General features: G+C 56.8%; 1 protein-coding gene across 4 annotated transcripts in view; it reads right to left on the bottom strand.

The window, feature by feature from the left end:
• Positions 1-13,912, bottom strand: part of KATNIP (katanin interacting protein) — a 194,420-nt gene that overhangs the window by 24,102 nt on the left and 156,406 nt on the right. For 3 of the 4 annotated variants that reach the window (XM_053671630.1, XM_037140018.2, XM_053671631.1), the window contains 4 exons: positions 12,419-13,262; positions 5,014-5,742; positions 4,124-4,329; positions 1,907-1,985 (listed from right to left, as the gene is read on the bottom strand). In XM_053671630.1, the coding sequence (XP_053527605.1) occupies positions 1,907-1,985; positions 4,124-4,329; positions 5,014-5,742; positions 12,419-13,262 (1,858 nt within the window). The remainder of the gene's footprint in view (positions 1-1,906; positions 1,986-4,123; positions 4,330-5,013; positions 5,743-12,418; positions 13,263-13,912) is intronic. The other variant, XM_053671629.1, reaches the window with a different exon arrangement.

The following is a 13,912-nucleotide window of genomic DNA, read 5'->3' on the forward strand; positions in this document are numbered from 1 at the left end:
GGGAGAGCGCGACTCAGGGCGGGGCGGTGAAGGGAGTGGCCACGCCGGGAGGACGCCACCTGCCCACCTGGGGTCAGCAGTATGGGAACTAGAAACCCAGGACCTCTGTAGTCGAGAAGCCAGTAAATTCCCATTTTTGTTTAACTCGGTTTGAATTCAATTTCCATTGTGTATCAAGAAGGGGGAGGAGGAGGAGGTGGAGGAAGAAGAAGGATCCTGACCACTTAGGGGAGGAGCCGTGAACCCACAGCTCTGCGGGGACGCCGATCCCTCACAGAGGCCACAGCTGTGAGGCGGCGTGTTCAGTGGTGAGGACAAGGACTTCGAGTTTAGGTGCTCGGTTGCGTTCTTGGCCTTAGCACCAGCTGTGTGACCATCAGAGGCTGACTCAATCTCTCTGAGCCTCAGTTTCCTAATCTAATCTTGAAAATGGGGAGAATAAGAGCTGCCAGTGCTCCGTGAGCTAGGGCGGGGGAAGCCCCAGCACAGTGGCTGGAAAGGCGGTGGAGCCAAGCCTGAGACCAGGCACTGCCTACATGAGCTTGGTTGTTTAAACTACTCTGTCGTCCTAACGTAACTGGAGAGAGAGTGTCCTGGAATGTAGGGGCTGCTCGAACTCCAAGTGAGTACCTACCTCTTTTCTAAGAGGTAACTTGGCCTTTGTGGCTGAGGGAGGAGGGCGGGGGACAGGACTGCTCACTGGACACACTGCGGGAGACCTCCAGCGGGGGTGGGCTGCAGCAGGGTCCTGAGAGGGGGTGTGGGGACGTGGTGGGACACTGCATGGTTCCACCTCCCAGCCCCGGGACGGAGGCACTCGTGCCTCTAGTGGCTGGGAGTGCTGACTGCTGACAGCTTACAGCTGAGTCCACGCCCCCGCCCCCCAACTTATCAGTGCACTTGGCCTTGCCCCTCCCCAGGGTGGTCCATATCCAGTGACACACTGTTACAGGCCTATAAAAGCCTTGTCCCCCGCTCAACTCGGCACAACTCCAAGGGGCTGCAGAGCTCCAGAGCTCCCGGATGTGAGTGCGCTGTGGCCCCTTTTCCTCTGCACAGTCCCGCTTCCTGTCCTCCCCAGAACCGGCCTCAGTAAACTCCGACTCGGAGTCCACTTCCTAGGAGCCCGATCGGCTGTCATCATCCTTCAGGACGGGACAGAGAGGAAGGGCAGAGCGTGCAGGGGGGCTCAGGAGATGTGTGTGGGGAGGAGGACAGGTCGAACCAAGATGGTCCGACTTCCTTCTGGAGATGACGGTGAGGAGGGGGCGGGGGGGGCACCGCACTGGCACAGCACACCTCCCGGTGTCAGGAGACAACTGGGAGGAATGGCATGTACAGGGGCAGGAGAGAGCAGGGGGCAAGGCTACAGGGAGCAAGTGAGCCAGAGACCCGTGTTAACAGAGACCAGGAGGGAGAGCACGGTCAGCCGCCACCTCTGCAGCCGCCACCTCTGGCCTGGAGATCCCCGGGGCGTAGGCAGAGGGGGCCTGTGCGCAGCAGCCAGACAGGAGGGGCAGCCACGCCACGTGGGAAAAGGCGGGAGAAGGACAGACACGGTGAATGCAGGCGGCAGCCAGCTGGCTGAGTGCACAAAGTGTTTTGTTTAGCTCATGAGGTGTTTAAAAATATTATAAAATTAGTCACCAATATTTAAAAAGCTGAAGGTTTCACACAAAAATCCAAATTTCCTACTTCTCAGAAGACCTGGCGCCCGCCCCGCCTGGGCAGGGAGAACGCAGGTTTCCAGGTCCGTGTGCTGGTTTCAGCGCCCACCCGCCCTCCGCCGCGTCTCTCCGCCGTGGACAGCCCGTCCAACTGTCCAAGGAGACCCTGTCCCGAGGACTTCCCCTGACCCCTGGCGGACCTCCTCCCACCTGACACCACCCCAGGACAGGGTACTCACAGATCCCGTGGTAGACGCCAGGTTCTGGAGTGGTGACTTCTGGGACAGGGGTACTGGGTGGCATCTCCGGTTCTGGGACCTGCACGCCGGTTCCGGGAGAAGCAGAGGAAAGGGGGTGACGTGAGTGGCGCCCACAAAGCTGGCCAGACACATTTCCGGCCACGTTCCCAGCCACTGCTGTCCGCCCCACGTCCCAGGTGGGGCCCTGCGTCCTTTCTCGTGTTTTCTGTCTTTTGGAAGCTCTGCGACTGGTAATAGGAACAGGCCCAGAACCCCCCGAGTGTCTGAGTCCTTACTGGTTGAGGAGGAGTGTGACACTGCCAGCTCAGGTGGGACTTTCTGGGACAGGGAAGGATGCCGTAAACGTCTGTCTAGTCAGCTAGAGGGAGGGAGCGAGGAAGGAAGGAAAATGGGACGGAAGGAAGGAGGAGGAGGAACTTGAGCTACAGAGGGCGGCTCTCAACCCCGGGGCCCAGGTGCGTGCTTTTTTAAAGCTCCCAGGTTTTCCCCACATGCGGCGGGATAAAGAGCCGGTGGTCTGCAGACACAGCCCCAAGGGGCCACCCCCCTACTTCCTGGGTCTCAGGTGTAAACTCTGCTGTTAGATTTCTGCACTGTGAGCTGGAGCGAAAGTGCTGTCACTGCTTTACAGACGGGAAGGCTCAGGGGCAAAAGGAAGTCAAGTCGGGGTCTCAGAGTCTAGTGAGGGCGGTTTCAGTCCAATGACAGCCTGTGCAAGTCCATGGCTGAGCCCCGGGAACGACCTCTCTGGGCCCTGTCCAGCTTTGGGGTGGAGGGTGAGGAGGGTGGCCTGCCACAAGCGCCCCTGACGCGGGGCAGCCTGACGCCACCAGGAAAGGTCGCTGCCTTGGTGCCCGTGTGGCTTCCCTTGCCCTCCCTGGGCCTCCGGCCCCCGAGGACGTGAACACCCCAGAAGGGTGGGCCGCCGCAGCCTGACGCCGACACTGCTGCCCCCACGGGCTCAGGTTCCCCTCCAAGGTGAGAGCGCCCCTCCCTGCCTCTCCCAGGGTTGGATCTTATCAGAGTCCCCGAGGGGCGACGTCACCATTCAGAACCCGGGCGGATGAAAGGCCTCATGGTCAGCTTCCAGCTGGAGACGCACAGATCAAATCCAGACAACAGACATGTTCGGTGGCCCACGGAAGGTTTGAAAACATTTTGAATTAATTGCTAACGAGTTTTAGTTGGGATATTTCTGCATAAAAATCCAGCTATCTGGCTTCATTTGAAAAAACCAGAAAAACTGTCAACATGAGCCAGCAGCTCTTGTCTGGGTGGAGTGGCAGCTGCTTTCTTGAGAAGTGGGGGGGCGTCACCCCAGTGAACACCAAGCACCAACAGGCCGTTTCGCTGCATTGCCTTGGTCATGACCTTCCCGAGGCTTGAACCTTCTGTCCTCTGGCTTCTAGCCATCCCCCTGCCTCGGGGGGGGGGGGGGGGGGCAGCAGTGTCAACATCAGGCTCACAGCCCTAGAGAGGGGCAGGCGGCAGCCCACCCTTTCTCCTCAGGGGCTCAAGAACATCCCGGAGACCTGGGGCCTCTTCGCCTTCACTGTTGCTCTCCAACTTGGACTGACTCTTGGCCTGAAGATCCCGTTTCATTAAGAAACTCTGCTCACCAGTTAGAAGCACAGACTCTGCAGTCCTGCATTCAAACCCGGGCCTTCTACTCCCCCGCTGCGTGCCCTCGGGCGAGTCACTTAGCCTGCCTGGAGCTCGGTTCCCTGAATGGGGGCGGGGGTGCTAACCGTCTCCTCTCTAGAGGTTGTGGGGGGCTGCACAGGGCAGGTCACAGTTCACAAGGAAGAAATGATGGCTGGGACTGTCGTTATTTTGATTCCAATTCTACCTATTAAAGCCATGTCCCGTCCTCCCACCAAAACGCAGCCCAAAGCAAAAATTTCCTGAAGACTGCCACCTCTAAATTATAGAGATAGCAGAGAATGGATTTCTCCTAGCTTTGATTAAAATTTGAACACTTTTTCCACTTTGGTGAAAAAATAAATAAATAAGATGAAAGTCACTAGAGACTGAAATATGGCCCACAGGCCGACACTGCAGCGGGTATCGCAACAGCTGCCCCGCAGCACAGAGGACATCCACCTTCATTCTCCCTGCTCCGCTCTACGTTTGGAGCAATCTCTGGAGGCCCACACCGCGGCCGCCCCTCACCTCCCCCCGCAGCCCCGGACTCACCCGGCCCGCGGCCCCCAGGCCGGCCTGGGTGTGGGGCCTCTCCCCGCCCTCGCCGTCGGCGGTGCTGGGCCGCCGCAGGGCCTCCTCGCACTGCAGGCCGCAGGGGCTCTCCACGTCCACGTCGAACGTCTCGTCCGAACAGGACACGGCCTCCAGGATGTCGTCATCAGTCGTGAACAGTATCGTGTCTCCGAAGTGCTCTGGGGCTGGGCGGGTTACCAAGAACACAAGGGTCAGCCCACTCCAAAGGCCAATTATTTGTAGATCAACCTTTGTGCTATAAACCCACTACCATTTCTCCTTTTGTGCAGAGAGACGTGTTATGCTTCACATTTTGGCAAATGCGGTTCCTGTGCCGTAAGAAGCACAGAGGTCTAAGGAAGGGACCTGGTCCGATGACAGTCACCGTGATGGGTGTGAAGCAAAGCCTGGGTGGGCACGCAGGCAGCTGTCTCGTCTGAAAGGACCGGGGAGTTACGCCCCCCTATACGGGAAGCTGTGGGGTTCCACATCTCTGCCACTTTGCCTTAGGGCAGGGCAGATCCTGCAAGCTGTGCTGCAGAGCTCCCTGGGTCGGCCGAGGCCGGCCTCCCCTGAAAATACACCCTTGCTCAGCCTGTCCCCTCCCACGTCCTGCCCCCTGCACCGTGGGTTCTCCTGAGAGCACTCGCTCCCTCAGTCAAGACCTTGCAGAAGAACCTCCCTGGTCGGGTCCCCAGCTGAGCAGCTGAAATGAGGGCAGCTCGTGCACACCCACGCTGCAAAGGTAAGGAGTGGGCCAGGGCTATTGAAGAAGAGAGACCTGTCACTGGCCAGTGGTTTAGTTTTCCTCAGAGCCTCAGCGACCAGCAGGTAGAGGCTTGGAGAACCTTCTCAGAGACATACTGTACCTCCTGACAGGGTTCCAGGGGCCTTGGCAATCTCTCCTTTAAAGATGCACTGTGTATCTAAGAGGATCTCGATGTCCTTCACGCCGCGGAAGGAATGTATCCTCGATTTGTTGTAATTCCAAATCCTGATGAGGGCCACGTGGCACGGGTGCGCAAAGTCGACGGTGATGAAGTGGGACTTGCCCGGCGTGAAGGGGGCCAGCCAGACGTGCATGTCGTCCTGGGTCCTGTTCACCCCGTCGGTGAGGTTGCTGACCACCCGGGGGTCCTTCCCATAAGCTGGTAAAATATTGATGTCAGGGGGGTCTGCTTGGATGCTCGCGATCTGCACGGGCTCGCCCTTGGAACTGAACATTTCTATTCCGTTCAGGCCGACGTAGTGCCTGTCCCCCCAGGTAGACTTGATGTCAATGACCAGGTGCTGGCCGTAGGGCAGGACAGGGATTCTGAAGTCGCTCTCTCCCTCTGTGTCTGCGGGGCGGCCGTCCTGCCCCGGCCTGGGCCCCGGCTCCTCCTCCTCCTCGAGGGGCGGCGGCCGGCTGCCCTGACGGCTGCTCTTCTGCTGCTGCAGGAACTCGTCCAGGACGTCCCCTGGGAACTCGGTGCTGGAGATTCTTCCCCGGTGGGAGCGGTCAAAGGCGCTGAGGGAGTTCCAGGACTCGTGCAGCGTGTGTTCCTGCTCACTGCGCCACAGGGACCGTGGCGGCGTCCCAGTGGGCCAGGCGTCTTCTGGAAAAAAGGGCGCAGGAGAGGTGAAGCCCCGTTAGTGATACGTGTGGAAGTGGGGACCCCGAGAGTGTCTCATCCAGTGGCTGTCAGCTTGGGAGAGTCACCCTCAGGAGGACATTCTAGAAACTAACGAAGGTGCTGCTGGCTGCCTCAACGCCCACCAACCCTCCCGGCACGTGGCCGGTGGGGCCAGGGATGTAAGGCCCTGCCGTGCATGGCCTCCTGTCTCACACAGGTTAAAAAGCGGGCAAGAAATTGTTGGTAGAGACCCAGGTCCGAAACCTAGTTGTTTTGCAAAGAGAAAGGTATTTTTCAGTGTACACTGACCACTCTGAGTGTGCAGCCTTACGCAAATCAGGGGGGCCCGTCTGGCTGCGTTAGAGCCTCTGCCAGAAGCCGTCCTCCGCGTCAGACACGCACGCCCAGCACGGCTGCTGCCTGCGGCCTCCAAGTCAGCAGCCCGGGCCACTCCGCACACTGCCACAGCCACGAGACTTGAACCGAGGTTTCAAAGCCTGCCGGGCGACCGGCAAAAGGCTCAGAAAAGAAGGTACACTGTAAAAAAGCCGGCCGTGCCACTTCAGGTGCGGCCCGTCCTAGTGCAGCACAGACCAGCGTGTTGGTTTGATCTTTCTAAGTGGTAATTAGGAAGGGCTTTTATTTTCTTCTTTGTCACCTCATCCTCTAAATTCCCTACAAGTATTAATTTTATAATCAGAAAAATGCTTTAAAAAAGCAAACAACCCAGATGAGTCACCAGGTAAGGAATTTACTTCTACACACGCACAGCCAATGGGCTCCCCGAGCTGCCGCCGTGCCCCTAGCAGTGGGGAGCAGGGCCTGGTCCCCAGAGGGGTGGCTCCTGCAGGCCCCGCCCTCCTCCTCACAGAACACAGACGCTTCACGTGCGCATCAAGCGGTGGCCTGTCCTCACGGCCACACCACGGCCACCTGCCATCCCAGGGTGCCCTTCGGGAAAGCAGCAGCCGATGACACTGACGTTTGGGTTTTTCTCCTTTCCTATCGCACCGGGCTCTGCACTCCATTTTCTGCCTGTCTCCCAGGGAGCCTGGCTCCATCAATTATCTCTTCTCTCCAGCATCTTCAATCACTCCTTCCCCACTGGCACCTTCCCCTCTGCCTACAGACGCGCATAAATCTCCCCTACCTGAGAGGAGGAGGAAGCTGGCCGGGTCTTGCGGCCCTCCCCTCTCACTGCAGTGACTGCGTCCTCCTCACCGCCACCGTCCCTCAACCCACACCCACGTCCTCTGTGTCCAGTTACTGTTCTGCCCACTCCAACCCCCCTTCCCCTTCTCAGAGCAACAGCCAATTTTCTATTCAGAAAGTGGCCTATTCAGGCCATTCAGATTAGGCAAATGTTGACAGCATCCTTCCAAGCTGGGTTTGGAAGGAACCAAGGGAGTGAGGGGCTCTCTCTACACTGGGGCTGCTGAGCTGGTGGGATGTCGGAGGGGCTGCCTGTGGTCACATTGCTGCTCCATGGGGGGAGCCTGGCCAAGACGGAAGCCCACCTGGAGAACAGGAGGCGAGAGATGGAGGGGCTCCTGATGACATCATCTGTGTCAGATGTCACATGCCAAGTGGCTTTCTGTCCCTTCATCCATGAATCCTCTGATTCCCATAGCCCTCCACTGAAATGGCTTTCCCCAAGTTCACAGACTCCACGTGCACAGTCTTTACTCAGTTCTCAATCTGTGCTTGACACCCTAGGCCAAGTTCCTCCTCCAGCTCAGGGGAATTGCACTCTCCTGGCTCTCTGCTTCCTTGCAACAACAGCTCCTCCCTCGGTATCATGCGGTCTCCCCTCCCCCCACACCCTAAGTCCGGTTCCATGCCAAGGCCGCAGCTCTGTCCCCCTCCCCCGACACCGCCACCCCAAATGCCCTCACCACCCAGCTCCTGGTTCCCACACAGGCTCTGCTCAGTGTTATAACTCAAGTCCTGCCTGCTCTCCCCTGGGCACCACCTTCCAGTCCCAACAACCCCCTGGGGGTCCAGACAGGTCCACTGCAAACGCCATGCGCCTAAAATGGGGTTGTCACTCTCCCCTCTAAGTGGCATTATCTTTACTACACTGAGAACAAGGAAAACCAAAGAAAATCTCACACCTCACCATGACCCCAGGGCCTGAGTCGGCCCTACTAATTTATCTAAACTCATTCCACACCTTCCTCCCCACGATCGCCCTGCTGCAACCACGCTGGCCTTTCTGTTCTGTGGACACACCGGGTCTCCTTGTCTTGGAGCGTTTGTCCTTGCTGTGCCCTCTGCCAGGAATGTTCTTCCCTTAGCTCTCCAGGGCGCTGGCTCTTCCTGTCACCGTCCTCCACGGAGAGGCCGGCTCTGCCCCGTTCCCTGCTGCGTCCCGGCATCTGACACAGAACACGGCCCAAGGAAGTGCTCAGTGTTGCCAGTAAAGGGAGGGACAGCTGGCAGTGACATCACACCTCCGTGTTCAGACTTGGAGGCTGAGGGGCTCCCCTCAGTTCTCCTGCCCTTGTCCTCAACCCTCCTTCTCCTCTGCCATTACAAAGACCCCGGGAGTTCCTTCCATCTCTCCTCCAGGCAAGAGACTCAACACCTGGCGGAAGGGACTCCCCATGTGGGTCATCGGTACTGCAGCTTCTGTGATCTGATTTCTACCGACTGAAATGAATGGCCTGGGCCAGGCTGCAAGAGCACCGAGGAAACAGCACCAAACGTCACATTCAGGGACGCAGCCTGCGTTTCTCTGCCTGCGTTTAAAGAAAGGCAGGGAGTTGCTTTCATTCCACATTGCTTTCTGACATCTTCTCCCAAGATGTACAGTCTGGCTTTTAAAAGCAGGGAGGTGCAGACTTTCTCTTTGGCCTTGCGGAGGTGACAGCAGGCTGAGGGCCCGCATTCCCCGCTGTCTGCAGAACACACTACTCGCTAGTCCCCACTACTACTGGTAGATACACTACTCACAGTCGGGGAGCTGCTGGGGTCAGTGCTTTGTCCTTTGTCAATGTTCCTACCCGTAAATCTGAAGGACGACAGAAAGCTGCTTCTTCAGTCTGCAGTCAACACAGGCTGGGAGGGACCACTGGTATGAGATTAAAGATGCAAAACTATTCCTCAGTTGAGACTAATATGAATGACAGAGTTCTGCACTCAGTTTGTAAACATCAATGGCGCCCTGGCTGGTGTGGCTCAGTGGATTGAGCACCAGCCTGCAAAACCAAAGGGTCACCGGTTCAATTCCTACTCAGCATACAGGCCTGGGTTGCAAGCTAGGTCCCCACTAGGGGGCACACGAGAAGCAACCACACATTAATGGTTCTCTCCTTCTTTCTCCCTCCCTTTCTTTCTAAAAATAAATAAATAAATAATATTTTTTTAATTTTTAAAAAATCAATGGCACCATCGTGAGGTATACATTAATTGCTACTAAACCAGGAAATGAAAAAGTACATAGTGAGATGTAACAGAATCATGTTTATTTTCAGTGTATTGCCCTTCAGTCAGAGCTGACTGAACAAGGGGTGGGCACCTGACTTGAGTTGGCCAATCAGCTTCTCCCCTGAGACTTTGGAATTGGCTGCTGGCAACAGAGCCAGAAAATTGTGTCACTCTAGGGCTGCAAGGCCATTTCCTGCTGTGTGCATAAAGGCAGAGAAGGCTGATCCCGCAAGGGAAAGTGGGCCTGCGAGAGGCAGAGGCAGGGCCCCGCAGCCTTGGCGACACAGGGGAAGCTTCCTCGGTGCCTGCCAGCTTTCCGGTTCTTCCCTCCAATCCCAGGTGAGGAAAAGTCACGCTGCCTGCCTTTGGGGGTCTAGCAGCTCCTCGGGCACTCTCCAGACAACACCCCTTTGTTGCTCAGACTGGGCTGAGGAAATTTCATTCACCTGTAGCCAACCAACCCCTGATAAAGACACTTCCAAAATGCAGATGTCGTTCAATCATCGAGATGCTCCGTAGGTCAAAAGAACTTCCAGGCTCTGTCTTATGGTGACAACACAATTCAGCCCCACCCAGGGAGGACTAGGGCCACCATTCATTCCACCAGCATCAAGGGCTCCGCCTGCCCCTTTCTTGCAGATCACAGCTATGGGGTTTGGCTCTATGGTTCGCGTATGTGAAAATGTCAAAGCAGCTTTCCTTTTCGGCATGATTGGCCTAACAAGCATTAAATCTTAAGGGCTTAGTTCTTAATGTGTCATCAAGCCAAGCAGTGAAATGCCTGGAGAGAAGTTGGTCGGGTTAGAATAACGCCCACCACCTCAGAACTCCCCGAGTCCCTGTGGGTCTGTTTGCCAGGAAAGCCTGGGATTGCACGCCCCCCAGGGCGCTGATGAGAGCTGCAGAGACGGCGGTCCCCAGGGCAGTGATCTGAAGCGTGGATTCTGGAGCAGGATCACCTGGCTCAAATTCTGCTCTAGCCCTTACTGGCTGTGTGACCCAAAGAAAGTTACTTAAGCCCCACTCAAGTAACTTAAGTTTCTTTATCTGTCAGAGGGGGCTGGTGTGAGGAGGAAACAGGCTGTTCGAGGGCTGCACCTGGGTGAGAGCCTGGCTTCCTGCAACAGGCCCCGGAGCCTGCCACGGAGGGCCCTTCCCCCACTCCTCCCCCACTCAGAGGACCTCCCAGGAGCCAGACACCTGCTCCTGGGGGTCTCATCCCAGACAAGACGCAGTCTCTGCCCTCACGGAGCTTCTCAGTTCTTCTCTCCCACTCTGTGGGCCCCTGGCACCCAGCTGCAGGGTTAAGGCATGATGGGGCCAGCAAGGCCGGGGAGCCAGCAGGGGCAGCTCTGCCCGGAACGAGCCCCCCAGCTCACCCAAGGAAGACGCTCAGGTCTCACGGACTTGCTCTGGTGTCCTAAGCGACACACCAGGGGTCCAAAAGAGGCCTAAAACTCCCCATCTTTCTGAGTGTAGACTTGGGCTGAATGCAGACCCTCGGGGTCGGTCTGCTAAACAATGAGAGTAGAAGCTGATGTGACTCACTGACAAATATATACAGCTGACCCTTCAACCACACCAGTGGGAACCGATGGGGTTTACTTACATGAGAGTTTTTCCAGTAAATACATACAATACTATAAATCTATTTTCTGTTCCTTATAATTTTCTTAATAACATTTTCTTTTCTCTAGCTTATTTGATTGTAGGAATACCTACATAATACATAAAAATATGTGTGCAACAACTGCTTGTTGTTGGTAAAGCCTCCAGCCGACAGTGGGCTCTTATCAGTTACGTTCGGGGAGTCAAATGTTACACGTGGATTTTCAACTACATCAGGGGCCGCGCCCCTGACTCCCTGACCCCCGAGGTGCCCGAGGGCCCACTGTGCACGGTTTCACCTGCAGACGCACTGAGAGGGACAGTCGAGGGTGGGGCAGCGGCGTCGGTGATGGGGAGCGGCGGCAGCCGACGTCGGCTGGGTGCCCCCGTGTGCCGGGCACCGTGCCACGCACGGCACGTGTGCGATCTCCGCTGACCCTTCCGGCGCCCACGAGGCGGGTGTCGCCGCCGTCTTACAGACAAGGAAGCTGAAGCCTGGGGCGGTCTCAGGCTCACCCGTGGGGGGGGGTGGCAGCAAGGGATCAGCAAACATGTCCCCGAGGTCTGACCCCTGGCTCCTGTGGGACGCAAGATCGAGTTAAATTCTGAGGATCTACAGGCGAGCCCTGCCTCAGTCGGTCTGAGTGCTTTGTGGACAGTGAAGGACGGGCACCACTTGTGGGGCACTCGGCACACAACAGACCCTGGTTACTATTTCAAAGCCATCATCTCCTCCACCCTTCACAACACTGAGAAGGAGGGGCAGCGAAGGGCCGTCCGTCCCCATTTTACAGACAAAGACACTGGGGCTCTGAAGGTGGAAGTGCCCGGCTCTCTGAGCACCAAAGTTTGGATCAAATGCTTCGACTCCCAGTTGCGAAGCTACACTCCTCCCCAGTGGACAAATCTGCGTGGAAATATACAGGAGTCCCGCCCTCGATCCCTTCCTCTCAGATTCCTTAGAGAGCATCTGCTGCCGACTTCACAGAGCAGGCGAGTCCTGCCACATGAGTGTTTTTTTCTTTTTTGACACACGCACTGGTTTTAAGATAATCTTGATGAGTCGCCAATGCTAAAAATAAGAATATTCTACATTTCTGATTTCTCTTAATTAAAAGGAAAAGGGAGACCTGGCACGCTGGCCTTGCATCCCCGAAGCCAAAAAGCAGCCCGAGTGAAGCGGCACTACCCCTGGAGCTGAGCTCTGCTCTCTGGTTAGCCACAGTCCTCACCGCTCCCTATAGCACTTCCAAACCCAGGCAAGCGTCAACTGCTATCTATCATCATACCTGTGTTATTTTTCTAACAGTGCAGTTAAGAATAAAGTGAAGTAACCTGAGACCAATGTCTCTATCCTAGATGGAATAACCCAGTCTAGGTTGGAAAAGCCATGTACCGAGAGAAAAAGTGAGCGAAGGGACACATCTTGGTGGCAATGACAAGTATCTCTGAGTTTAACATGAAAAGCATGTCTTGCCCATTTCACTCACTGCTGCCAGCTGAGACAGTAAATTTGTAACCCCTGGCTGATGAGGAAACAGGTCCGGGGGCGAAGAGGCTTGGTGCCAGTCAGCAGCCCCGCGCAGGGACGGCAGCCAGTCAGACCGCTCCTCACGCTTACCTCGGCCATCGCCGCGCCCGCCGCTGAGGGCGTCCTTCTTCGGGCCCCTCCTCCCGCTGGCAGGACGCCCCCTGTTGGAGGGCTGGTCAAAGATGTCGAGGTCATCACTGCAGACGGTGGGGGCCACCCTCTGGGCTCTCTCTCCTTTGATGCCATTCTGGCTGCTGGCCCTCCCGTGCTCACGCCTGAGGCCTTTGTCCCCCGCCTCTCCGGGCCCCCCACTCATGGGGTCCTCTGACGGAAGCCTGTCTTTCCAGTCCAGTGGCTTCTCAGGACTCAGCCAGAGGGGTTTCGGCTTCCTGCCCTTCCCCGGGGCAGAGGGTCGGAGCCAGGATGGGGTTTTCCCTGGAGGCTCAGAGACTTTTCTGCCTGTGAGGTTTTCCAGCTGCTGAACCAGTGAGAGCCCCTGGCCGAGAGGAGGGCAGTCAAGGGGGTGGCTGGGGGGCACACTAGGCACACCCCTGATCGAGGCTGGGGCTGCTGACACGCCGAAGTCACCCTCTAACGTGGACAAGCTGCCTTCCACGTGATCCGGAGAATTCATCCTCTCACCAAGCGAATTTCCTGGGGGTGCACCCTCCGCACCCACGGCAGCTCCGATGGGCTCCGAGTGCTCGGCGCCGAGCTCCTCGTCCCTGCCCGGGCCAGCGGGCGTGCAGGCGCCTCTGCTTTCTTCCAACTGGGCATGAGTGTGGCTCTCCGCTCTCCCAGTTTTCTCCTGCTCCGGCCCGACCAGTATGCTCTGGTCAGCTGGGGCCTCCCCACCTCCTCTGTCCAACTGGCCATCAAAGATGAGGTTTCTGTTGACATAAAGCTTCACGTTCTTGGCACCAATGTCAAGATCCTGAAAACATAAAATGTAACAAAATGAAGATGCGTGGCATTAGACTGATGTATCAAATTGTGAAAGTAGAAGATACAAAAGAACTGTGGAATGCTGGAAACGAGTGCTCTATGGAACCACAGAGCTGGGAATATTAAACAAGGCTCAGTACCGTGTCTGCGTGAAGCCCGCACGCTCTATAAATCAAAGGACCTTCCCAGAGAGGTGGCCTCGCTGGTCTTTGTCACCAGTGCCTCCTGCTGGGACGTTTGTAATCGCCTGCTAATTGGTCTCCCTGCTTCCTGTCTCTCGCTGCCTCAACCTGGACTTCACATTGCCATCAGAGGCAATCGTTCTGCCAGCGCGGATCTGACCCGGCCACTCCCCCTGGAGAAATCCCGGGTTTTTTCAGCTGCCTGCAGAGCTTTCGTTAAAGGACGTTCCCTGGGCCCTCCACATCAGAAAAGCTTGACAGGTGCAAGAGATGCAGACTCCCTGGTTCAATGGGCATCACGTTTTCGGCGTCCTGAAAGCAGAGCCTGAGTCAAGGGCCTGAGTGCAGGTAGCTTGTTTGGAAAGGTGCTCCCTACCAAAGTGCCAGAGTCAGACAGGGTAGAGAAACCCACCCCCCCAAAATTCTCGAGCTGGTCACTGCTGTAGGCAACTGGGGC

Source organism: Artibeus jamaicensis, unplaced genomic scaffold (genome assembly GCF_021234435.1).
Source record: "Artibeus jamaicensis isolate MK-2021 breed Jamaican fruit bat unplaced genomic scaffold, CSHL_Jam_final contig_700, whole genome shotgun sequence".
NCBI classification, from domain to species: Eukaryota; Metazoa; Chordata; class Mammalia; order Chiroptera; family Phyllostomidae; genus Artibeus; species Artibeus jamaicensis.